The 23,716-nt window shown below is 45.8% G+C and overlaps 1 protein-coding gene across 5 annotated transcripts in view; it reads left to right on the top strand.

Moving 5' to 3' along the window:
- Positions 1-3,376: 3,376 nt before the first annotated feature.
- The window catches only part of ADAR (adenosine deaminase RNA specific), a 30,289-nt gene continuing 9,949 nt past the window's right edge, over positions 3,377-23,716 (top strand). For 2 of the 5 annotated variants that reach the window (XM_074349492.1, XM_074349491.1), the window contains exons 1-5: positions 11,846-13,269; positions 15,144-15,327; positions 15,818-15,966; positions 16,547-16,691; positions 16,963-17,153. In XM_074349492.1, coding sequence (XP_074205593.1) covers positions 12,554-13,269; positions 15,144-15,327; positions 15,818-15,966; positions 16,547-16,691; positions 16,963-17,153 — 1,385 coding nt within the window. In that variant the 5' untranslated portion in view covers positions 11,846-12,553. Of the gene's footprint in view, positions 3,825-11,845; positions 13,270-15,143; positions 15,328-15,817; positions 15,967-16,546; positions 16,692-16,962; positions 17,154-23,716 lie in introns of those variants that run through there. The other 3 variants (XM_074349493.1, XM_074349494.1, XM_074349495.1) reach the window with 3 other exon arrangements.

Here is a 23,716-nt window from a genome sequence, read left to right as displayed (position 1 = left end):
TATTATGTGTTTCCTAGGAGTTAAGATAAGAACATGAGTTTATTTATGTGCAGCTCCTGTTCTAAAATAGCGCCCTAGTACTTAAAAATAACTCAGTAATTCATTGCTTTTTTAAATAATATGTTGCAATTTCAGTAGCACACATTAACAGACAGTGCATTTCTGTTGCAGTATCTGCTGTATGAGCAAATATTGAAGGAGTCTGCAGACATCTGCTTTACAGTAGGGAGATAGATGATCCAACTGGATGTAGCCCATATGTGCAGTAAAGCCTGGTTATAGGAAATTACAGACTAAAAAGACTGTTGTTGTAAATATGCATCTCTGCACGCAGTCAGGTTAAACAGAAGAGCGACGACAAGCCAAATTAATCATTACAAAGCCAGACTAACAGTTATTTATAGTTAAAAAGCAAGACTAGCAGGGACTGGAAACTAAAACCAACCCAGGGGCCCAATGATAACACGTCCTTCCCCGTAACTGGGGAAGTCCAGGCCAGCTCCTGAAGGCACATGTGGGGCCAGAGCTTGGAAGTGTTACGTGGAAGGCAGGCTTCCCAGAACACCGAGTGGGGGGCTTTTTTTTTTTTTTTTTTCTTGATTGCCTAATTTTTAGATGGTAACTCTTAACCATTTAGGCCAGTTATTACCTATGGGGTATGGACACAGGAGGACTTGCATTAATGTTACTACACAGCCGGGCAGCAGATACTCAGGGGCTTCTGGGGAGGTGAGCACCTGCGTTAGGAGAGCTGTGCCTGTGTGGCCACGGAGCCTTCATGCACAAGGGAAACACGGCAAGGGTGGGCACTGGGCAGTTAACAATGGAGAAATAGGGATACCTTTGACCTCCTTTGCTTATCTGTATTTTCTGAAATTTTCTGCCATCAACTTGTTACTTTTGGTTAATTTTTAAAAGAGCTTCATCCAACACATCAAGTCCCTACAAAAGAACAGCACAAAGAATTCCATCACCATCTCACAACCCTGTGGGTGCTGAAACAGTCACTGAGGGGAGGAGATGAAACGTTTATGAATAAGACTGTCTGCAATTACTTGAGCTGCTAAGATTAAATGACAAGACCAGTTGTTCTTCTTTCAAGGCATAAACTGACCCTCTGTTTAGGAAACAAATTTCCCCTTCCAGCTTCACCTCTGCATCCTGGGTTGGATTAGAAGCAATGGAGGCAGCAGCGGTGTAGCTTCCCCTGCACCGTAGTTGTGATTAATGCTTTTCTGGACCATTCTTGTGGAGGAGTTAAAGGCTTTGGGATTGTTTAGCCTGAAGACAAGAAAGCAGAGGTGAGATGTAGTTCATTTTACTTAAGTGAAAAATAGAACGTAGGAAAAAAAGCTGGAATTGCTACAGGGAGAGTTTGCTGTTGTTTTGCACATGTATACAGAAAGGTGCGTTAAGCGTCAGCATATAACTTAATGAATTATTGGAAAGCAACTAAATATATAGCCACTGCCCAAGTCAAGAACTAGAACATTACCAGCACCCAGAACGTTTCTTCCCAGTCAAAGCCCTTCCTTCTTCCCTAGAGATAACCACCATCCTGTCTTTTATGCAGTATACACTGTAGTTTAGTTTTGCCTTATTTGGGGCTTTATGTAAGTGGAGCCATACAGTATATGTATGGCTTCTTTCACTCATGATACTGATCATGTTTAGATAATTAGCCATCTTGTTGCATGTGGTTATAGTTCTTTCATGTTTGCTGCTGTATAATATTTTCTCATAGGCAAATGCCACCATTTATCCATTTTCCTTTTGATGGACATTTGGGTTGTTTCAGGTTGGGAGCTATTATGAATAATGCAGCTATGAACTTCATGTATGTGTATCTAGGTCTAGGGATGGAATTGCTGAATTGCAGGGTGTGTATGTTCACACTTTTCCCATGTAATGGTGAACTGGTTTCCTGTGGTGACTAGGAGCTGCTCTGCCTCCTTGTTCCCACCTGCTCTGATCAGATGGTTAAGGTGTTTGATGGATGGACAGTAACTCGCTGTGGCTTTACTGTGTGTTTCCCTGATGTGATGAGATCGAGCATTGTTTCTTATGTGTACTGACATTTTTAATTTCCTCTTGTGACATTCCTGTGCCACTGTTTTGCCCATTGTTTTTTTCTACTGAGCAGTCTGTTATTCAGTCAACTGACCAGCCCTCTGAAGGTCACTATGCAGGGTATGTGGGAATGTTCCCTGCCCCAAGGAGAAGACTTTCCAGCTCTAAAGACAAATATGGAAACAAGTAATTCATAACATTATGATGATTGTTGAAATGTCCTTGTTCTCCAACAGGCTGACTGTTAGCTGAAGGGACTGAACTTTTATTTGTGTTATGTCCTCAATGCTTAACACAGTATCGGGCACATACTAGGTGCTTTGTAAAGTTCTGTTAAATGAATGAATGAGGCATTGTCAGAGGATGGTGAAAGTGCTCTGGTAGGGCTAAGTGTTGGGTGAGGGAGAAGCACAAAATAAGGAACCTTGAATTGCACCCACCCACCCACCCAGAATGGGGCAAAGGTTCCCTAGGAGTTAATATTTGAAACAAATCTTAAAAGACTCACCAGAAGCAGTGGAGGAAATACATTCGAGGCAAAGGAATAGTGAGCAAAGGCATGGAGGGAGGAAGTGCACACTACACTAGAAATGTGAAATTTGGAGTGACTAACAGGATGAATGGAATGAGAGGATGGTGAGAAAGGGCATCAACTGAAGAAAATGCTGTGAAGGGACTGCCTTGTAAGTCTCATAAGCAGCAGGGATAAAATTGCAATTAAATACAGAAAAAGACATTTTTTCATGGGGAGGGCTAGGGGACTGTTGAGCATTAGAATTGATTTGTAGAATCTTTTCCTAGACATCTTGAACAAAAGAGAGCAGCTATATAAGCCTGATCGTGAAATCAACTGATAATAAAAGTTACCTTTTAGAAAGTCATGGTATAACTTCAGCGAGTGTAGAGTGGTGGTGAAGACTGAACTTGCCCCAGTCAGATCTGGGTTTAGCAACGGCTTGGCCCTAGTGGAGCCTCTGCTTCCACACCTGTAATTTGGGAATAGCGCCTACCTGGCGGAGCTGTTGTGACTGTTAAGGAGATGAGGCATGTAAAGGACTTAACCCTTGCCTGACTGGGTGATGAGTGGTGGCCGTGGTTTAATGGTGTAGATCCTTAATTGTTCAGTTGCTGTCAGCATTATCTTGCTACTCTATACTGGCTGCTATGCGTTCACGTCAGTTAATGTGCTAGAGTATGAGAAAACAGTCCGCAGTGGGACCTCAGTCTTTTGAAGCGATCTGCCCCCGCCCTGTTGCACTTTAGGGCCGCGCGTCACGTGGTCACGTTAGTGAGGAGCCGGGAGGCAGACGGCAGAGCGTCAGGCGTTTGCTCCAGGGCTGGGTTTCGCGGGGCGGCTTTGTTCTCCGTCTGCTTTATCCCATGTTTTCCCGAGAAGGATCTGAGGGGCCTTATGGGTTCAGTATTTATAGCCGTTTTCCTAAAGAAAGAGTATCTTGCCCGCTTCTCCTGCAAGGAAGGATTAAATTTGTAATCGGCGTGAAACCCGACCGCTCACGCTAGCTTTACCCAAGCCCCGCCCCTCGGCCAAACTTTCCAAAGGGGGCGGTCCTCCTGAAGAAAGGAAAGTGAAATTGAACCGGAGCCATTTCGCAGCCCAGCTCCCGACCCAGGCCTGTCCCGATTCCAGAGGCGCCCCTTGTGTCTGGGAGGCCGACGGCCCGCGCTGGGGAGGGTCGCGCTGCCGGCGATTGGACGCCCGGTCATGCCTGGGGCGCGCCATGGACCCGAGGCAGGTAAGCGGCTGGGATCAGAGCCCAGAGCCGGGCCACTCACAACTTGCTCGCCTTCTCTTGGCTCAGCTTATCCTTCTTGTGCGCTCCAAACGTGACTTATGCGCATTGTGAGAGAGAGAGATAGAATGTGTGTGGTTTTTTTGCCAAGCAAAATTGCTGTTCTAGGAATTTAGGAATTTGTATCATGCTAATTAATCCTGCAGTGTTGAGCAAGGTGTGGAAGAGGGCTTGTGGGGAAAATGGCCCCCCATCTGAGGAGCAAAGCCTGAGCTCAGGTCGGGACAACCCCTCAGTTTTTCTGCTAGGATTCCATGGCTGCCCAACCCGCCTTTAGCCCCTCTTGGACAGCGTGCTTTACTTTTAGCGGTCTTCTCTCTTAACCTGTAGGAGAAAGTTTATAGCAGCTTTATTCGTTATCTTTAAAAACTGGAAAACCCTAGTGTCCTTCCAGGTGATTAGATAAACTGGAATACATCCATATAATGGAAAACTGCTTAGCAAAAGGGGCAGGAACTGCTGCTACATGCAACATGGACCAATCTCAGACTGGTGATGCTAAGCAAAGAAGCTGGATTCAGAAGACTGCACACTGTTTGAGTCCATGTATATGACATTCTGGAAAAAACAAACAAACAAAGCTAGAGGGGCAGAAAACAATAGTGGTTGCCAGGGGCTGGGTGTGGGGAAAGGAACTGATTGCAAAGTGCATGAGAAAACGTTTTTTGGGAAATGGAGATGTTCTATAGCTTGATCTTGGTGGGTTGTTATTAGGCTATATGTGCTTTGAATCTGTATAGTCAAAACTCATAGAATTAACACTAAAAGGTAAATTTTACTGGATGTAAATTACACTTCCATTTGAAATGTATATAAAATACATGTACACATATGTGTATGTGTGTACATATATATGTGCACATGTATATATGTGTGTATATATGTATACATGCACACATACATGCATATATTTTCCTTCTTTAAAGGGATTAGGGACACCTGACTTGGAGGAAATCATTTCTTCATGTGGTAAAGGTGGGGGGCTGGTCTCTTGCTCCTGAATATATGAGACTAAAATGAAATTTTGCAGGGCAGTGAATATTGAGTGGCTTGTTATATAGTTTGCATAGTACATAAGCATGAGGTGGTGAGTGGAGATGTTGAGGAATTTAGGAATGATCACCATGGGTTGATTTCCCACTTTTTTGCTCTCACTCCCATTCAATGACTCTCCTCCACATGGCTGTTCTCCAGTGGTGGTTTCGCTTGGTTTGACTTTCAGGGAATTTAAGGAAGTATAAAGAAAAAAATACTCTCCCTCTAATTTTTCCCTAAAATAGCTATTGTTAACAAATTCATGTATCCTTTCCTTCTGTCTTTCCTCTGTGTTCATTCTAGTGTGCACATGTTCATGGATTCTTTTTCCCTTTGTTTACAAAAAAAGGAATTACAGCATTCATGTTCCCCCGCAGGTTGCTTTTTTTGGTTAATTAAACATTATATCATTCCTAAATAACACATTAAAAAAAAAAAACAAGCTGTGAGTAGGTATGGTTCGGTAGCACGAATGTGTCATGATTTGTTCAACTCTTCTGTAGATAGACATTCAAATAGTTTGCAGGCTTTGACCAAGTAGCAGCAGTTTAAATCTAGAAAACATTGGGCTAGAAACTGTCTTTAGCCACTTTGAAACAAAGTTCTTTTACCAGGGTCACTCAAAGAGCTAATCAGAAACCCCCTGAAGTCCCCATAATTGAGCTCTGTGAGCCGGGCGCTCACTCTCTGTGCTTACCTATACCTTGGCCCCAGGTGGGGGTACGAGAATCGTGTACCCCAATAGAAGTAAGGAAAGAGATGGGGAGGCTTCCAGTCAAGATGGCACAGTGGTTAGGACCACAAGCTCGCCTCTCCTCGCAACTACAACTGAATGCTAAACAACCATCCGAAAAAAGACCGGAATCTAGCAAAAAAGATCTTCTGCAACTGGAAACGTAAAAAGGGAACCACAGCTGGACGGTAGGAGGGGTGTGCTCGTGATATAATTGGGCCTCAGACCCTCCCCGGGTGGGTCACCCACAATCTGAAGAATAATTAAGTCGCAGAGGCCCTCCCACAGGAGTGAGAGCTCTAAGCCCCACGTCAGGCTCCCCAGCCCGGGTCCTGGCATTGGGAGAAGGAGACCCCAGGACATCTGGTTTTGAAGGCCAGGGGGGTTTGGCTCTGGGAGCCCCACGGGACTAGGGGAAACAGAGACTCCATTCGGTTGGGAAATGTACATGGAAACTCATGTGCACCAGGTCCAAGAGAAGAGGCAGTGATTTCATAGGAACCTGGGCCAGGCCTGCCTGCTTGGTATAAAGGGTCTCCTGGGCATGTGGGGGACTGCTGCGGCTCACTCAGGGGACATAAAAGCTGGTGGCAGACATTCCGGGAATGTTAATCTACATGAGCTTTCCTGGGGGCTGACATCCTGATTGGATCATCAGCCCCAAGACCTAGCCCCACCCAACAGCCTGTAGGGAAGCCTCAGGCCAAACAACATGCAGGGTGGGAACAGCTACACCCATCAGCAGACTTCCTAAGCCACAAAGACCTCTAGACACAGCCCTACCCACCAGAGGTCCAGGACCAAGCTTCACCCAGCAGTGGGCAGGCACCGGCTCCTCCTGCCAGGAACCCTGCATAAGCCAATAGTCCAGCCTCATCCACCAGGGGCAGGTACTAGAAATAAGAAAACAACAATCCCAAAGCCTGTGGAAGGAATCCACAAACATAGGCCAGACTCTACACTGGGACTGGATGGACCCTGACCCTTGGGTGACAAGAGAGGAGTGTACTGCTGGGACACATAGTATGTCTCCCACAGAGGGCTACCTCTCTAAGGTCGAGAAACATAACTAACTTATCTAAAAATAAAAATAGAAAGATAGATGATATGAGGTAGCAAAGGAATATCTCCCAGGCCAAGGCACAAGATAAAAATCCCAAGAGAAGAAATAAGTGATGAGGAAATAGGCAATTTATCTGAGAAAGAGTTTAAAGTAATGATGGCCAAGATGTTCAGAGAACTCAAGAGGAGTATAGATGCACAGAGAGAAGTTTTTAGCAAAGAGTTGGAAAATATAAAGAATACCCAAACAGAGTTGAAGAATAAAAACACTGAAATGAATAATACACTAGAAGGAACCAAGAATAGACTAAATGAGGCATAAGAACAGATCAGTGAGCTAGAATACAGATTAATGGAAATCACTACTGCAGAACAGAAAAAAAGGATGAAAAGAAATCAGGATAGTTTAAGAGAACTCTGGGACAACATGAAGCACAATAATATTCGCATTATAGAGGTCCCAGAAAGAAGAGGGAGAGAAAGGACCTGAGAAAATTTTTGGAGAGAGAACCACTGAAAACTTCCCCAGCTTGGGAGAGGAAACAGTCACCTAAGTCCAGGAAGCGCAGAAAGTACCACAGAGGATCGACTCAAAGAGGAAGACACCAAGGCACATAGTCATCAACTTGACAGAAATTAAGGATAAAGAGAAAATATTAAAATTAGCAAGAGAAAAGCAACAAATAACAAACATACAAGGGAACTCCCATAAGGTTATCAGCTGATTTTTTCAGCAGAAACTCTACAGGCCAGAAGGGAGTGGCACGATATATTTAAAGTGTTAAAAGGGGGAAATTTACAACCAAGAATACTCTATCCAGCAAGGCTCTTGTTCAGACTTGATGGAGAAATCAAAAGCTTTACGGATAAACAAAAGCCAAAAGATTTCAGCACCACCAAACCAGCTTTACAACAAATGTTAAAGGACCTTCTCTAGTCATCAGACCATAAGAAAAGAACAAAAAGAAGAAAGAGAAAGAAAGAAGAAAAAAAAAAAAGACCTACAAAAGATTGCTTTGGCTCTTTGGGGTCTTTTGTGGTTCTTTATAAATTCTGGAATTGTTTGTTCTAGTTCTGTGAGGAATGTCATGAGTATTTTGACAGGGGTTGTGTTGGATTTGTGAATTGCTTTGGGTAGTGTGGCCATTTTGATAGTGTTGATTGTTCTAGTCCAAGAGCACAAGAAATCTTTCCATTTCTTTGAGTTATTTTGGTTTTTGGAATATAGGTAACCTCCTTGGTTAAGTTTATTTCTAGGTATTTTGTTGTTTTAGATGCAATGGAAATGTTTATGCCAATTATAAAATTTTGGTTTTTGAAGTGAAAAAAAGAAAAGTGAATGAAAGGCCACAAATGGCAAAATATCCTCCTTTCTTATGAGTGAGCTGTATCCCATTACATATATATATGCTGCATCATCTTCATTCAACTATTGATGTGCACTTAGGATGCTTCCATATCTCGGCAACTGTAAACAATGTTGCTGTTAATAGTGGGGTGTATGTATCTTTTTGAATTCTTATTTTGTGATTGCTTTATTCCTTTGGTAACTATGTAAGTTTAAAAACCTAAAGTTCTAAATGTTCTTAGAAACAATGAAGAGTACATATATGTAAATTTTAAAATATATGTGCAGTTAAAAAAAAAAAAGAAAAGAAATGAGCTATCAAGCCATGAAAGACATGGAAGAAACTTAAAAGACATTTTACTAAATGAAAGAAGCCAGTCTGAAAAGGTTACAAACTATATGATTCCAACCAAATGACATTCTGGAAAAGGCAAAGCTACATAAACGATAAAAAGGTCATGGTTTCCAGGAGTTTGGGGAGGGAGAGGGAGGGAGGAATGAATAGATGGAGCACAAGGGGTTTTTAGGGCAATGAAATTATTCTGTATGATACTGTAGTGGAGGCTACATGCCATTATGCATTTGTCAAAACCCATAGAATGTACAACATCAAGGGTGAACCCTAATGTAAACTATGGACTTTGGTTGATAATAATGTGTCCATGTTGGTTCATCAATTGTACCAAATATGCCACACTGATGAGGGGTGTTGAGAGTAGGGAGTATATTTGTGTGGGTTTGGAGGGCTATGTGCAAACTGTCTGTATTTTCTGCTTAGTTCTGCTGTGAATCTGAAACTGCTCTAAAAAATGAAGTCTATTAATAAAAAAAAAAGTAAAAGAAAAGAAAGGAAAGAGATGGGATTGCGTGCCTAGTGACATCTTGTTTGTGCAGGCATTGATTCAGCGCATGCTGGTTCAGGATCAGCTTTGTGTGCCTGGTGCTAGGGATGCCGTAGTCCCTGCCCCCAGGAGCTTACTGTGGAGTTGCCTGCAGCCCCCATCAATACTGCATGGGGAGCATTGAGAATGGAGAGCTGAGTATAATTTCTAGGTCACCTCCTATTGTTAATCACCTTTCAGATAAACTACAATCTCTGTGTGTCATTTTTTAAAAAGTAGCTATGACGAAAGGTAACATGAGTGGTGTAGCAGGTGCTGAGCAGGAGTCCAAGGAGAGGAAACTCCCAGGGGCTGGGGGATGTGGGAGTCAAAAGTCTCCTGAAGAAAGTGGCATTTCAAGAGAGGAAAGGGTCAGAGTGGTAATAGGTGGCAGCAGAGGGAGAAGCAGGCACGTTGCATCGGGATGCAGAGGGACGGAAAGATGAGAGGCTCTTGTAGACCATGTGAGAGGTAATGAGGGACCAGAACTAGAAAAAGACATATTTAAGAGAAAAGACGGAAGTGGTAGACAAGATAGGACTTGGCAGCTACCTGATGAGATGCGGGAGACGAGGGAGGGAGGCAGCAAAGATGACTCAGGTTTCCAGCCTTCATAACTAAGAGGAGAATGATGCCATTAACAGGAATAAGAACAGCAGGAGAAGGAGCTGGATTGAGGGAAAAGATTAATTTGGTTTGGAGTGTGTGGCATGTGAGGTAATGGCAGGACATCTAAGTGGACAGATTGTCTAGACATTTGAAAATTCCAGTCAAGCTTCAGCACAAGGCAGTGGCTGGAGATAACAGATTTGAACGCTGTTTCTTAAGAGGGCTGGTTAAGGTTGGGGAGTGGATGAAATCAGCCTGGGGAAGGAAGAAGAGGTCCTTTGACAAACCGCGGGGACTGATTATATACGAAGGGTGAAAGAAAGGGACAGGGACAGACAGAAGGAAGAAGAGAGGTAGGAGGAGTCTCTTGGTGCTTTGTCACCAGGCTGTGGCAGGAGAATGTTTAAAGAAGAGTTTAATCCACAGGGGGCCAATGCACGTTTGTTGTACTGAATTGACCACCAAATAGCAGTGGAACCTAACTGAAGTTCAAGAGGAGGGATTTATATGGCCCCGTCAGCATGAGTGGTGGTGTCCTTCTCCAGCACCATCTGGAGGCTGTGGAACAGGAAAAGGGGACAGCAGGAGAGTGGAGAAGGGAACTAACCGTGAGACCCAGGCTGAGTGGGGAAGTGTGAAGCCAGAATGGGGAAGAGCCGGCAGTGACTGGCATGCAGCTGCAGAGGGCCACTGCGCAGCCGGTGCCGCAGAGGGAAGGAGCGGACGTTGTAGAAACACAGGGAAGTTGCCGTTGGAGAAGAGCAGGAGTCAGCAGACTGCGGTCCATGGACCAAGTGCAGCCTTTCTCCTGGTTTTGTAAAGGAGGGTTTACAGTTTACATGTAGCTGCTTTTGTGCTACAGTTGAACACCGTCCAGCCCTTTACAGAAAAAGTTTACTGACCCTGACAAAGAGTTTCCGGGTTTGAGGTTTGGTGGTGGCCTCAGCTGGAGTAACAGTGAAACTGAATGAGGAGCTGGACAAGCCACTCGTGTGGCTGAAAGGCAGCAGTGGCGGTCATTGGAGAGACACTGAGGAGCTCTGCAGCCAGCATCCCACGAGCGTGGCCGGCCAGAGTGCCGAAACCTCCTAAGTGTGAAGGGGGGCGGGGTGGGGGACTGGAAGGCTGAAGTTATTGACGAAAGGGACACAGCCGCCTGCAGGTCCCAGGAGCCTTCAGGAAAATCAGACAAGGGGGACGGGAGCATGAGGAAATGTTCCTAGATGTGCGAGCCTCACGGACAGGTCGCAAGGTGTTTACAGACACTCCCACCCAGGTGGGACACGTAAATCCCTCCTGCCTCTGCCCCTCCAGTGAGTAGCAGCAGGGAGAGGAGGAGCACTGGTGTGTGGGTGGAAAAGGGGTCACAGTGCTCACTGTTCTGGTAAATGTGTGACAATCTGTGAGAAAGTGACGTAGCTTGTGGCCGACGGAACGGGGTTCTGAAGACACGCAGTGGAAGCGGCTGATGGGAAGTAGCTAAGAGGGTGTGGGAGCGTGGGGCCAAGGTGCCCAGGAGTAGATGCAGCTAGCCCCGCACATCCAGGTGAGCCTGGTGGTTTGAGCAGAAGTGCCCGTTGTCCCTTCTGAGCCTAGGCACCCCACTGACGGATAAAAACAATGTGCCTTCTAAGGAAACCATCCAGCTCCCCAAAAACCAAATTCTGGTCCTCCCGGGATGGCAGTGCGAGGAGGTGACCTGTGCAGTCCTGCTGCCCTTCCCCAGGCGGGGAGGCTTCCTCTGCTACAGCCTTGGAGGATGGGGTTCCAGTTCATCTGGTCCGCTTACTTGTTTCTTTAGTCACCCAAACAATAGATTTTAGAGACAGGGGCTGGGTAGTGGGTCATTTCCTGGCCTTCTGACACCCTTGGTATTTCTCGGTTATGCTGTTTTTGTTTTTTAAAACAAAACATGTATTTGTTTGTATTTCTGATTTTACAAGGCTAAAAAAATTTTGTTGGGTGGAAAGATACATTCTCAACGCGCTAAAATTCTGTCGAAGGGAAAAGAAGGAGTTAGGTTGCTGGAGAGGCCAAGCTGAGGTGTCAGAATCCCTGTGCGCTTCTGGGAATTCTGTGCATCTTACCTCCTGCCCGCCCCCCTTCCCTTTGTTGGATCCACAGGCCGTACTTAGGAGCTGGGCAAGCCGCCCTAGCTGGGTCACAAGCCCACATTTCACTCACCTTTTCCTCTCGTCAGGAATCCGGTGTGGCCTCCACCCCCACCCCAGCCAGGGGAAGGGACAGGCTCACCACTGCTGTCCTAATTCACTTTCTTTTCCATCTTGTTCTGCAGGGGTGTTCCCTCAACAAATATCACCCCCATCCAGTTCAAGGCTATGAGCACAGCAATCTCAGACACCAGCAGCCGGGGCTGGGATCTCATCCTAATAGTTTCCAGCTCCAGCAAATAGAGTTTCTCAAGGGGCGGCTCACAGAAGTACCCTTAATTGGAAAGCAGACACCGTCACTGCCACCGTTCTTCCCTGGACTCCAGCCAAGGTTTCCAGGACCACCTGCCAGAGTCAGGCGACAAGAGATCTGGGGTGTCCCCAGGGGAGTGCCTCTCAGAAGTCAGGTGCTCCCGAGAAGTTTCCAGCATCCTTCCCCACGTGGCTGGGTTCGTCCATGGAGAGGCATTGATAGGCTCTCCTCACATTTCCAGGAACTGACTATCAGCCAGGAACAAAGGATCTTGGGGCTCTTGGAGGAGCTTGGGGAAGGGAAGGTCACCACAGCGCATGATCTGGCTAGGAAGCTCCAAGCCCCAAAGAAGGAAATCAATCACATCTTATACTCTCTGGCAGAAAAGGGTAAGCTGCATCGGGAGGCAGGAACGCCACCTCTGTGGAGAACTGCAGCACCAGCTCAGGCTTGGAGCCAGCCCAGGCAAGTATCAAGAGCAGACAGCCACAGCCAGAGAGTCCCAAGCACAGACCCCAGTTGGGAAACTGGGGACAGAAGCCCCACATCTGGTTTAGAAGATCCTCCTGAGCCTCTCGACATGGCTGAGATCAAGGAAAAGATCTGCGACTACCTGTTTAACGTGTCCAACTCCTCTGCCCTGAATTTGGCTAAAAACATTGGCTTCACCAAGGCCCGAGATGTGAATGCCGTGCTGATTGACTTGGAGAGGCAGGGAGATGTCTATAGGCAAGGGACGACCCCTCCCATATGGTATTTGACTGACAAGAAGCGGGAGAGGATACAAATCAAGAGAAACATGAACAGTGTTCCCGAAACCACTCAAGCTGCTATCCCGGAGACCAGAAAAGTCACAGAGCTCCCCACCTGCCACTTAGCCGTGTCAGACACCTCAAACAGCACGGTCACCACAGAAAAAGTGGAGAATGGGCAGGAACCTGTTGTCAAGTTAGAACCTAAGCAAGAAGTCACACCAGAACCAATAAAACTGAAACCACCTGCTCATGACAACGGCCCCCCAAGAACAGGGTATGTTGACTTTGAAAATGGCCAGTGGGCCACAGATGACATCCCCGATGACTTGAACAGTATCCACGCAGCACCAGGTGAGTTTCGAGCCATCATGGAGATGCCCTCCTTCTACAGTCATGGCCTGCCACGGTGTTCACCCTACAAGAAGCTGACCGAGTGCCAGCTGAAGAACCCCATCAGCGGGCTGTTAGAATATGCTCAGTTCGCTAGTCAGACCTGTGAGTTCAACCTGATAGAACAGAGCGGACCACCCCATGAACCTCGGTAAGAGACCACCCAGCAATTGTACCTAAGGTTGGGGTCAGGCGCCCTTGCTCCTGATGCAGTCTCGGCTAACTTGTGAGCAGTGCCGGTTGGTGGCCCCTGTTTTTTCCCTCTTCCTGCCTGCCTGTGGGCTAAATCACCCTCATTGGCCCTTCCTCCACATCCTGAGCAGGGAACGTAGACCTCGGCCCAGCCAGAATCTTGGCCGAGCAAGGGGGAGGTTGACACGATGGGCTAAAATGTAGCTTCTTGGGAGATGATTAGTTTCCACGCATCAGTGTCATGCCTGCCTCCTGAGGCCAGAGGTAATGAAGACTCGACGCCTTTCTCACCCCTCTTCCACATGCCATCCTCCCTTCCCCCGAGCTGAGTTCCCCAAGAGGGTGCAGGAACAGGAGGGTTGGGGCAGACTGCACATAGAGAGTAAGTGTGGGTTGTGCTGCTAAGTAGCAGCGGGTCCAAACCGCTCCACTCCCCGCTCGGCTCCTGTAAGGACAGGATGCTGTAGCGTGCGCACGGCTGCCTGCCTGTTGAAGGTGGTGGTTCTAATTTTACACACCGCCTCTGCACAGATGGGTGGGCTAGCACTTGCTGCTGCTCCTAAGCTGTGAAATCAGAAATTACCTCACTCAGACAGCTGGCCTGGCCCTGCACGTAAGCTCTTACAAGCCAGCAGACAGATTGGGGAAGACAGGTGGGCCCAGAAGGAGCCGCCTCGGGGCCCAGCGGAGAGCTGAGGCCGCTGAAGCTGAGTGGCCGCTCGCCACAGCTGGAGAGCGTGCCGGGGGCCGGGAGAGAAACCCACTCACCTGTACACTAACTGTAGGCTGGCTCCTGAGGGTAAGGATTCCCAGCTGTGACCCTTAATCCTTACCCTGACCGTCTTCATGGCACTGAGATGGCATTGCAGGAGAGCTGTTAAGAAGAGGGGGTCTGTCTGTCCGAAAGCTGGCAGGGCCGGGACTGGTTTGCTTCTGTTTGGGGTGGAGACTGGGTGGCTGTCGCTCTTTCTTCTCCCTCCATCCCCCCACAGAGGTGGGGAACAGCAGTGGGTTGTGGTTTAACCTTTCTTTGGACTCCAGCTGTAAGAAACGTTGATGCCATGTTCAGATATTTCAGAAGACCCAGGAAATAAGAAATTTGACCTACTTTTCTAAATGAAATCCCAGATTGAGCAAAGAGCTGAACAAATTTGAGAGCTTTGTACAAAGGCGGTCTAAGCTCCGTCCAGAGGCCTAGAGCAAATACTTTCTGGTTCTCTGCATAACACGGGGAAATTCCTTTCATCGCAGGCTGCAGACAAATAGAGCTATAGGATGACTCAAACCAGGAGAGTGGGGTCTCTCTCACGGGTAGGCTGGGGAGAAAAACAGGCCCCCAGAAGCGGCAGGTACTGATCCCGGTAGGCATCTAGGGAGTGTGAGACTGCGCTGTAAGAAGCTTTTGCTTTCTCTAGGGACTGCCCTTGAGGTGGCCAGTCTGCCACCACTGCTTTAGGATAAAAGGGTTTTGGTTGCTAACGAGATGGTAATGGTAACGGTGATGTTATTAGCTCATCATTTCTTGTACAGACTTTATCTTAGTTCATTGCTGAAAGATAGTGGGTTTCCCTTGAGCTAGTTTCATGTGTTCACCTGTGGCTGTATGTTTGCTCTAATGAGCTTTGGGGAGAGAGTCACTGGCTGCTTTGTTTCCAAAAGTAGGACTAGGCTGAGCCTCCAAAGGGACAGGAGTCCCTTGGCCTACCCTCCGTCTCCTCTGCAAGTCAACAAGCCCCTTAGTGTAACAGGAGATTTCAGGGTGAAGATCGCTTTGGAGAGGGCAGAAGGGATGGCCTAGACTAGTGTTCACACATCTAATCACTTTCCATCAAGATTTAAATTCCAAGTTGTCATCAGTGGCCGAGAGTTTCCCCCAGCTGAAGCTGGCAGCAAGAAAGTGGCCAAGCAGGATGCAGCTATGAAAGCCATGACAATTCTGCTTGAGGAAGCGAAAGCCAAGGACAGTGGAAGATCAGAAGAATCCTACTACTCCTCCTCGGAGAAAGAGTCAGAGAAGGTAGGTGTCCCGCCCTCCAGGAGGGCGTCAGGTCACTTTCCAAGTCTGGGAAGTATCAGAGCTTTAGCTGACCCTCCTGAAGTAGCCTCAGCCTACGCAGCCAACTCTGTCTCAGAGTCAGGGCCTACTCCTCCCTCCACCCCCCACCCCAGCCCGCCTTCCCTCCACTTGTACCCAGCTCCCCTTCCAGCCCCACCCCCCACCTAACTGGAATTGCAGAATTTCAGAGTCGAAAGAGATGTTAAAAATTATCAAGTCCAATCTCCTCTCTTGGCAGATAAGAAATGGAACCAAGAACATTTAAATAACTGACCCTTTCCTGTAAATGCCTAGAAAAATCCCTGCAACCCTCCTCCTTTGGAAAGCCAGCCCCAAACGTGCAGTTGATCCAAGAAATTCTCCCGTCCCCGTTCCCTCTGCCGTGGTGGAACAGTCAAAGTTTCCTTAGTTTGTTTGTTTGTTTGTTTGTTTTGTCTCTCATTCTCTCCAGACTGCAGAGTCCCAGACTACCACCCCTTCAGCAACATCCTTCCTTTCTGGGAAGAACCCCGTCACCACACTGCTTGAGTGTGTGCACAAGCTGGGGAGCTCCTGTGAATTCCGCCTCCTATCCAGAGAAGGCCCTGCCCATGACCCCAAGTACATCTCTTGTATCATGTATCTCTGCTGAGGTTTTCTCAAAAAAGAGAGAGATACATTTTCCTCCTTGCCTCCTCAGAGATGGCAGCTAATTTCACTGAGCAATCACTCCTGTTTTCAATATGGAAAATAGGGGGCCTTGAGAGCATGGTTGCTGCTTGTGGAGCAGAGCATCTGGGATTAGGAATTCAAAGGGCAAAGCAGGGACCAAGCACGAGGGAGATACACAGCTTGGAGGTTACTAGTGGTGGGACTGAAAGGTGCAAGATCTGGGCGTACCCGGGACGCTCTCTGCTCTGAGGCTCTGCAGGCTCACATGTTCAAGAGAAGGGTTCCTGGAGGAGGTGAAATTAGGTGGATGCTTAAATGTTGAATAGGGGTCAGCCAGGCCGAGAGAGACTGGGGGCAGGAGGAGGGTGAAAGGCACCGGCTCTTCAAGGCAGAAGTGACTGCGTGAGCCAAGGCACAGAGGTGATGTGTACAAGGAAATGACAAGTCGTGAAGGATGACAACCTGACAAAGGCTAGGTAAAGCTCTTCCATCAAAACTGGCTTAATCCTCTCCTTTCGTCTCCTGTCAGGTTCCAGTACTGTGTTGCAATGGGAACCCATACTTTCCCCACTGCGAGTGCCCCCAGCAAGAAAGCGGCAAAGCAGATGGCTGCAGAGGAGGCCATGAAGGCCCTGCACGGGGAGGCGACCAACTCGACATCTTCTGATGACCAGGTGTGGCCATTCTCAACTCCAGAGATACAGGTCATTTTTAGCAACCCAGGGGAGGAGGGTATGGCTCAGAGGTAGTGTGTGCTTAGCGTGCACAAGGTCCTGGGTTCAATCCCCAGTACCTCCATTAAAAATAAATAAATAAACCTAATTACCTCACCTTCCCCCTCAAAATAAATAAATTTTTAGCAACTGAGTGGCTCAGGATTGCCCATGAGTCCCTCACAGTTTCTATTAAACGTTGATGGTTCCTCTTTGGCCGATTCTCCTGCAGCCCGGAAGCACGAACACGGAATCATTTGATAACCTGGAATCTGTGATGCCCAACAAGGTCCGGAGGATTGGCGAGCTCGTCAGATACCTGAACACCAACCCCGTGGGCGGCCTGTTGGAGTACGCCCGCTCCCACGGCTTCGCGGCTGAGTTCAAGCTGGTCGACCAGTCCGGGCCTCCTCATGAGCCCAAGTGAGTGTTGTCTTGGCTACAGCCATGTGTCACAGAGTGGAGACGGCCTATATAACCCCGGGGAAGAAGGGATGTGCGTTAGCTAGGGGTGACAGGAGGGGCAGGTCCAGCCCTGTCCCCAGGGCCTCTGAGAAGCCAGTACATCAGCCATCTTGAGAAGGCAGTCACTCTTCCAGGGAGCGTGATCCTTTGTAATTTTTTAAACTAATTTTAATTTTTAAAGGAATATGTATGTCTGTAGAAAATCATTCAAGCTGATTGAAAAAAATGTGCAACGAAAAGTCTCATTTCTGTCTCAGTTTCTAGTTTCCCTCCACAGTCTCATACACTATTACCAGTTTCTTGAGTCCTTACTAGAAATCTCCATGCATATATGAGCACATTTTCCTTTCTCTTTCTTTTTTAAACAAAAGAAGTATATATCATATCTTCTGTTCTGCACCTTGACTCCTTTACTTACCATTGTCTAAAAAATAATTACAAATAAGCATGTATAGATGTACCCGACTCTTATGCACAGCTACATAGTACTTCATTAAATAGATGCTCACAATTTTTAAATTGCCTTATTGAGCAAGAGATGTAAAAATTCCTTTCTGAAATGGACACCCAGCTACCTACTACCCAGTACTCTTTCTACCTAAGAAAAAGAATGTTGCTATTACTGTTTGAAGCCCCACCTTGCATAATTTATTTAACCAACTTCCAGTGACATCCAGGCTGGTCTTGGTTTTGTTGTTAGAAGCGCTCCCGCAGGGCCCTGTATGTTCTCACTCAGATGTGCAGACTTGTCTGTGGTGTAAATTTTCCGGAGTGGAATTTGTTGGCCATGGGTCATCTACATTGTTGTTTTTTTTAATGTGCATTGTTTTTTAAGTTGTTTTAATAGGTAATAGACTGTACAAAATTTTTAAATATTATTCAAAAATAAAAATATAAAATGTTCATTCTCACTTTGGCCCTGCTCTCACCTACACACACACACACACACACACACACACACACACACACACACACACACCCCCCAACACACTAACATGTAATAACAACTTTACATTATTATGTATCCTTCCAGAGTATCTTTATATAAATACAAGCAAAAAATACAAGAGTATCTTTTATATAAATACTCCCTTTTTGTTACACAGAAACACATATATGCATGGATTTCTAGCTTGCTATTTACATACAGCAGTATTATCTCGGAGAGTTTTTCATGTCACTTTATATTCTTTGTATACAGCTGTGAAGTACAGTGTTCTAGTGTACGGGTTTATTATGGTTTATTTAACTGGCCCCCTATTGATGAATACTTGAATTGCTCCCAAACTTTTGCTATTATAAATAAGGCTGCAATGAATAACATGTACATATGCGTTTAAAATTTTGGTAAATTTTGCCAAACTTTCCTCCAATGAAATTATACCTGTTTATGCTTCCATCAACAGTAGATAAAGAATGGCTCTTCCTCTACACCATGAGCATTCTAAAATGCGAAAAGTGGTATCTCAGTGCAGGGCAAAGGCTAGTCTACATTAGGATATTTATTATTGTTATTTGCCACATAATAGATCAAAGGAGAAACACCACATGATCATCTCCAGAGATTCTGAAAAGGCATTTAGTAAAATTCATCATCCATTCAGATTAAGAAACCAAGCAGTTTATAAAATAGAAGTTATTGAATGCATCCTTTGCATGATAAAAATACATGTCTGAAGTCAAAAGCCAGCCTCTTACTTAATGTTGAACTAGAATTATTCCCACTGACATTGGGAGGGAGGTGTGGATGCCAGTGTCGCCGTGATTTAATACTATTCTGGAATTACTAGCAATGCAGTCAGTTCAGAGAAAGAAGTGAGTGTAGAGAGGAAAGGGGGAGGTGAAGTTACCTTTATTTGCAGATGATAACAATAGTATACCTGGAATATTCATGAGAAAGCTGAAGAAATATTAGAGACAAAGGAGAATTTAGGAGAGCAGGGGACTACACTGATATATAAGAATCGAGAACTTCTCTGTGTACAACAATAAGCAGGCAGAAAATGTCCTGTTTGCAGCGTCAACTAAGAAGATAAGCAACCCAGGCACATCCCGGCGGGGACCATGTCGGCTCCGCATTCAGTGACATGCTGCTGAGGGGTGTGAGGCAGGCTTAATTAAATGGGGGGAATACTCTTATTAGATACAAAAATCTAACGTAACGACAGCAGCTGTCCCCAGATTAACCTTTACCTTTAATGTGATCCCAATAAAAATGCCACTAGAACTTGTTTATTTTAGAACTAGAGAACTTGATCCTGAAGTTCGTATGAAAAATAAACATGCAAGAAGAGCTAGGAAAATTCTGGAAGAGTAATAAGGTATAAAGACCCTAGCAGATGTCGCAGTGGTGTTGTGTTGGCTTGTGGATGGAAAGGCAGATCGGTGAACACAGTGAAGCGCCTAAGAGTCGACACAGGTGTAAGTGGGAGTTCTGTCCGTTACAAAGATGAGGCTTCAAATCAGTGGGGAAACAGTGGGCTATTCAGTAATGGTGTTGAAACTGCTGATCCATCTGGGGGGAAGAAACAGCTGAATGTCTGTCTCCTTCCCTATACCTAAAGTCTATTGGATGGAGTATTTAAATATGAAATAAATTAAATCATAGAATCACTAGATAAAAAGTGAGGTTTTTGTGGGGTTTTTTGAAATTTTGGAGTGGCAAAAACCTTTCTAATCAAGACACAGAACATAAAGGAAAGAAGTCATAAAGGAAAAGGTTAGGAAATGTGACTATAAGAAAATTGGTGTACAGTGCAAGTTCCACCTGAGGGAAAAACACTTACCATACACAACAGCCCAAGGTTAATTTCTTTAATATGTAAGGGCTTGTTTTCAATCTAATAGAAAAATAGATAAAGTGTATGAACTGAACATTTACAGAAAAAGAAACAAAGAATTATTAATAAATGAAAAAAGGTACTGAACCTCACATTGTATGTTAAATTTACATGTTGTCAATATACTTTAGCAACAGTGATGTAATTCATCATCCGCTTTATAGCCAAGCGTAAAGTGATGCTTCAACCTGGCAATGCCACCTCTAGGAATTCACACACACATGCATGCGTTGTGCATGATACAAGTACAGAGATGTTCATTGCAGCATTGTTTATAATAGCACAAGACTTGAAGCGGTCTAAAGCTCCATCATTTGCAGACTGGCTAAGTAAACTGCTGTGTCCACACTTGGGAATACTATACACCCATTAAAAAGAGCAAGGCACATCTATATGAAATGATCTCTCAGGTATACTCCTAGTAAAAAAGCAAGGTGCAAAGTGAGGGGAGAGGTATAAATAGTGTGCTTCTATATACATAGAAAATTTTCTTGAAGGATTTTAAAAAGCTGGTAACTGTTTGCTTCTAGGGGAAGAAGGTCGCTCACTTTTCACATATACTCTTAACTATTTGAATTTTCACTTGTGTGGTATCCAACTTTTCAAACGTAAAAAGTCATTAAGGAGAAAAGTTCATAAAAGTGGTATCTTATTATTTTAAATTTGTCTTAATAGTAAGTAACAGTATTCATCTATTCACGCTTATATGTTATTTGTATTTCCTTTTCTGTGAACCATCTATTCTTGTACTTGTCCATTTTTGTTTTGGCTGGTTACTCTTTACTGATATGTAAGAGCATTTGACATAAAAAACAAAAACAAAAACAAAACTAATACTTTCACCAGCATGACCCAACTTAGAACATTCAACCTAGAGGGGGCCAGAAAAGGCCTTCTCATCCTGTCCTTGTGGCAGGATGGATGCGGTCACATAAGAGAGACCCTGGGAATCTGCCCTTTGTGTGCAGCTGTCCAGGAAAGCAAGGGGCCGCTCCCCAGCCGCTCTTCTGCTAGGTCATATCCTTCCCTCTCAGTAAGCCCCGCTTATCTTTAACCTCATCCTTCACGTGGTAGGTTCAGTTCATTTCTCTCTTCCCTTCCCTTCCGTAAAATGTATAAAATGATTTCCAGGACTTCAGGTCAGTCATTCAGGCAGAATTTCAGAACTGGATTGAAGATAGGAAAAAGTCCTGCCCCTGCACGTACTGCAGACACGCAGTCACAGCGCAGTGCGGCAGTGAGCCATCGTGGAGGTAAATGCAGGGTGCTGTGGGGACACAGAGCACATTGCAACCGGTGGCCCCTGGGGAGTCGAGGAAGGTTGCATACAGGAGGGGAAATACTCATTTAGTAGCTACATTTATTGACGGCCTGATACAGTAACACACGTTACTCCAGTCTTGATGTGAACTGTGCTGGGTCCTTTTTTTTTTCCTTTCTTTCTACTCTTCTTGGCAACCTTACCTGATTTCATGACTTTTAATATGGAAATGCTGTAGACTGCTAAGTTTATATCTCTAGCCCAGACCTTCTCAGAGCTCTCGATTTCTCTGTCCAGTTGCTTGCTTGTCACTTCTTCTTGGATAGACGTCCCTAACGTGACATGTCCAGAGTAGAGCTCTTGACTTTTGCCCCCTTAACCTCTTTTTCTGCCCACCTTTTCCATCTCAGTAAATGATGCCACTGTCCACCCAACTGCTCAAGCCAAAAACCTGAGGACCGTCTCCCCGATCCCCCTCACCCCCGTCAGCCAAACCGTCCTCAAGTTCCATTTATTGTACCAACAATTTCTATCTCAGATCCCTTCCTCCTCTTTCCTCCTCTAGTGTCAACACTCTCGGCTAAGCCACTGTCCTCTCTCACCTAAACCATGGTGCTAGTCTCCTGGTCTCCCTGCTTTACTTATTCATTCAAGAAGTGTTTATAGAGTACATTGTACTTGTTAGAACAGGAGGCAGGTATTAATAATCGCAGAGAGAAATGTAACATCTCCTATTTGATACATATTATAAAAGGCGTGAGTTACAAGATGCGGTGAGAATCTATATAGCATGGCTTGACTCAGTAAGGAGAGGGGAGCAGCCATCTCCAAGCAGTGACACTGAGCTGGGACCTTAAGGACGATTAAGAGAGAAGGAGTGAGGGTTCCAGGCAAAGGAGATAGTACCCCTGCGTCCGCAGAGCTGGTAAAGGGCTGCAAGAAGGCCGGTGTAGGGGAGCAGAGAGCAAAGGGAAGCCTGATGCCAGATGAGACTGGAGGGGGACCTTGTGGGCCATGTAATGCTCCTGCCACACAAGCAGTGGAAAGCCACTGAAGGCTTTTAATAAGTGTTACTTGCCCCCCCAACCCCTACTTTTGCCTTCCTTCCCCGCGTTTTTCCTACTATATTTTTGTTTTAAATTCTCTTTCCTACTCTGAGAAAACCATTTCAGACCTTTGCCTCTTTCTTCAGCTTTCCACCAGAACCCCTCTTTCTCACTCTAAACTGATGACCTTACTTCACACTTGAGAAATTAGCAGTAATCCTCTGACAGGTACCGTCCCTTCCAATCACCAAATCCACCTTCCTACCTGCATCCGTGCGCTGCATCTGTGCCGGTATGCGGGGAGCATCCTTCTTCCACCCTGCGCCCTGGATCCCCTTCCCCCTCGTCTGCTCCCTCATTTACCTCCCTCTCTTGTCATCACTTGCTCCCTCTGTTGGGTCACTCCCATCAGCCTACAAACATGCCCTCGCCCGTCTTCTAAAAACCTTCCCCTGACCCAACGTCTCCCTCCAGGTCCCACCTCGTCTCTCTGCTCCCCTCACAGCCAAACCTCTTCAAAGAATTGTTTCCACTCAGTGTCTTCATTGTCTTCATTTTCTTAACTCATGCCAGTTGGGCTTTTGTCCCCAGCATTACACTTAAAAGGGTAAACATTAGCCATATGTGGTTACTGAGCACTTGAAATGCGGCTTGTGTGACTGAGGAACTGAATTATTGTGTTAAATTTTAATTAAAGTTAATAGCCTCGTGTGGCTAGTGGCTGTTACATTGGACAGTGCAGCTCTAGTGGGTTCTAATCGCAAAACTAACAAACTTTACCTTATATGCATGTACAGGTATATATGTGTGTGTATTTGCGTACATATGTATATGTCTTTGTGCGTAAGAGCTCATGGTCTTTTCAAACACACAGAACACTCAGAAAATTCTCCGGGATCCCACAGGGAAAGATCCTGCGAGGTTTAGCCCCTATCCCCTGGGCAACATTTTTTCACACCACTGTCCTTTTCCTTTACTGAACTTTAGCCCACTGGCCTGTGCAAACCTGTCGGCATCATCAAAGAAAGGAGCAAAGGCATTCAGCTGCTTAGGATAAGCAAGAAATAGTGAGAAGCTCGGTGTGGTTGAACGTAAAGATTGATTCCTTTTACTGCCTGAGCTGATTGAGAAATCTTGATGCTGAAAGCTTTGTTATATGCAGTTGGATTATCCAAAGCTGGGTTCCCCAGAGCAGATTAGGATCTGGTTGAAAGCGAAGATTCTTGAAATCTTGTCTGGTAGCTGCCCAAGCTGTTTCGCTCCATCATGCTCTTCCCTCTGTGTTTGTGGAGATCCCCAGCCAGGAAGGGAGGGGACCTCCAGGGCCCCCAGTGGCACCACCTGCCTCCCTGCTCCACTTGTGCGCTTCCCATC

This window comes from Camelus bactrianus, chromosome 21 (assembly GCF_048773025.1).
Source record: "Camelus bactrianus isolate YW-2024 breed Bactrian camel chromosome 21, ASM4877302v1, whole genome shotgun sequence".
In the NCBI taxonomy this organism is placed as follows: Eukaryota; Metazoa; Chordata; class Mammalia; order Artiodactyla; family Camelidae; genus Camelus; species Camelus bactrianus.
Note: the sequence above shows the minus strand (reverse complement) of the source record. Positions and strands in the feature narration are given on the sequence as shown.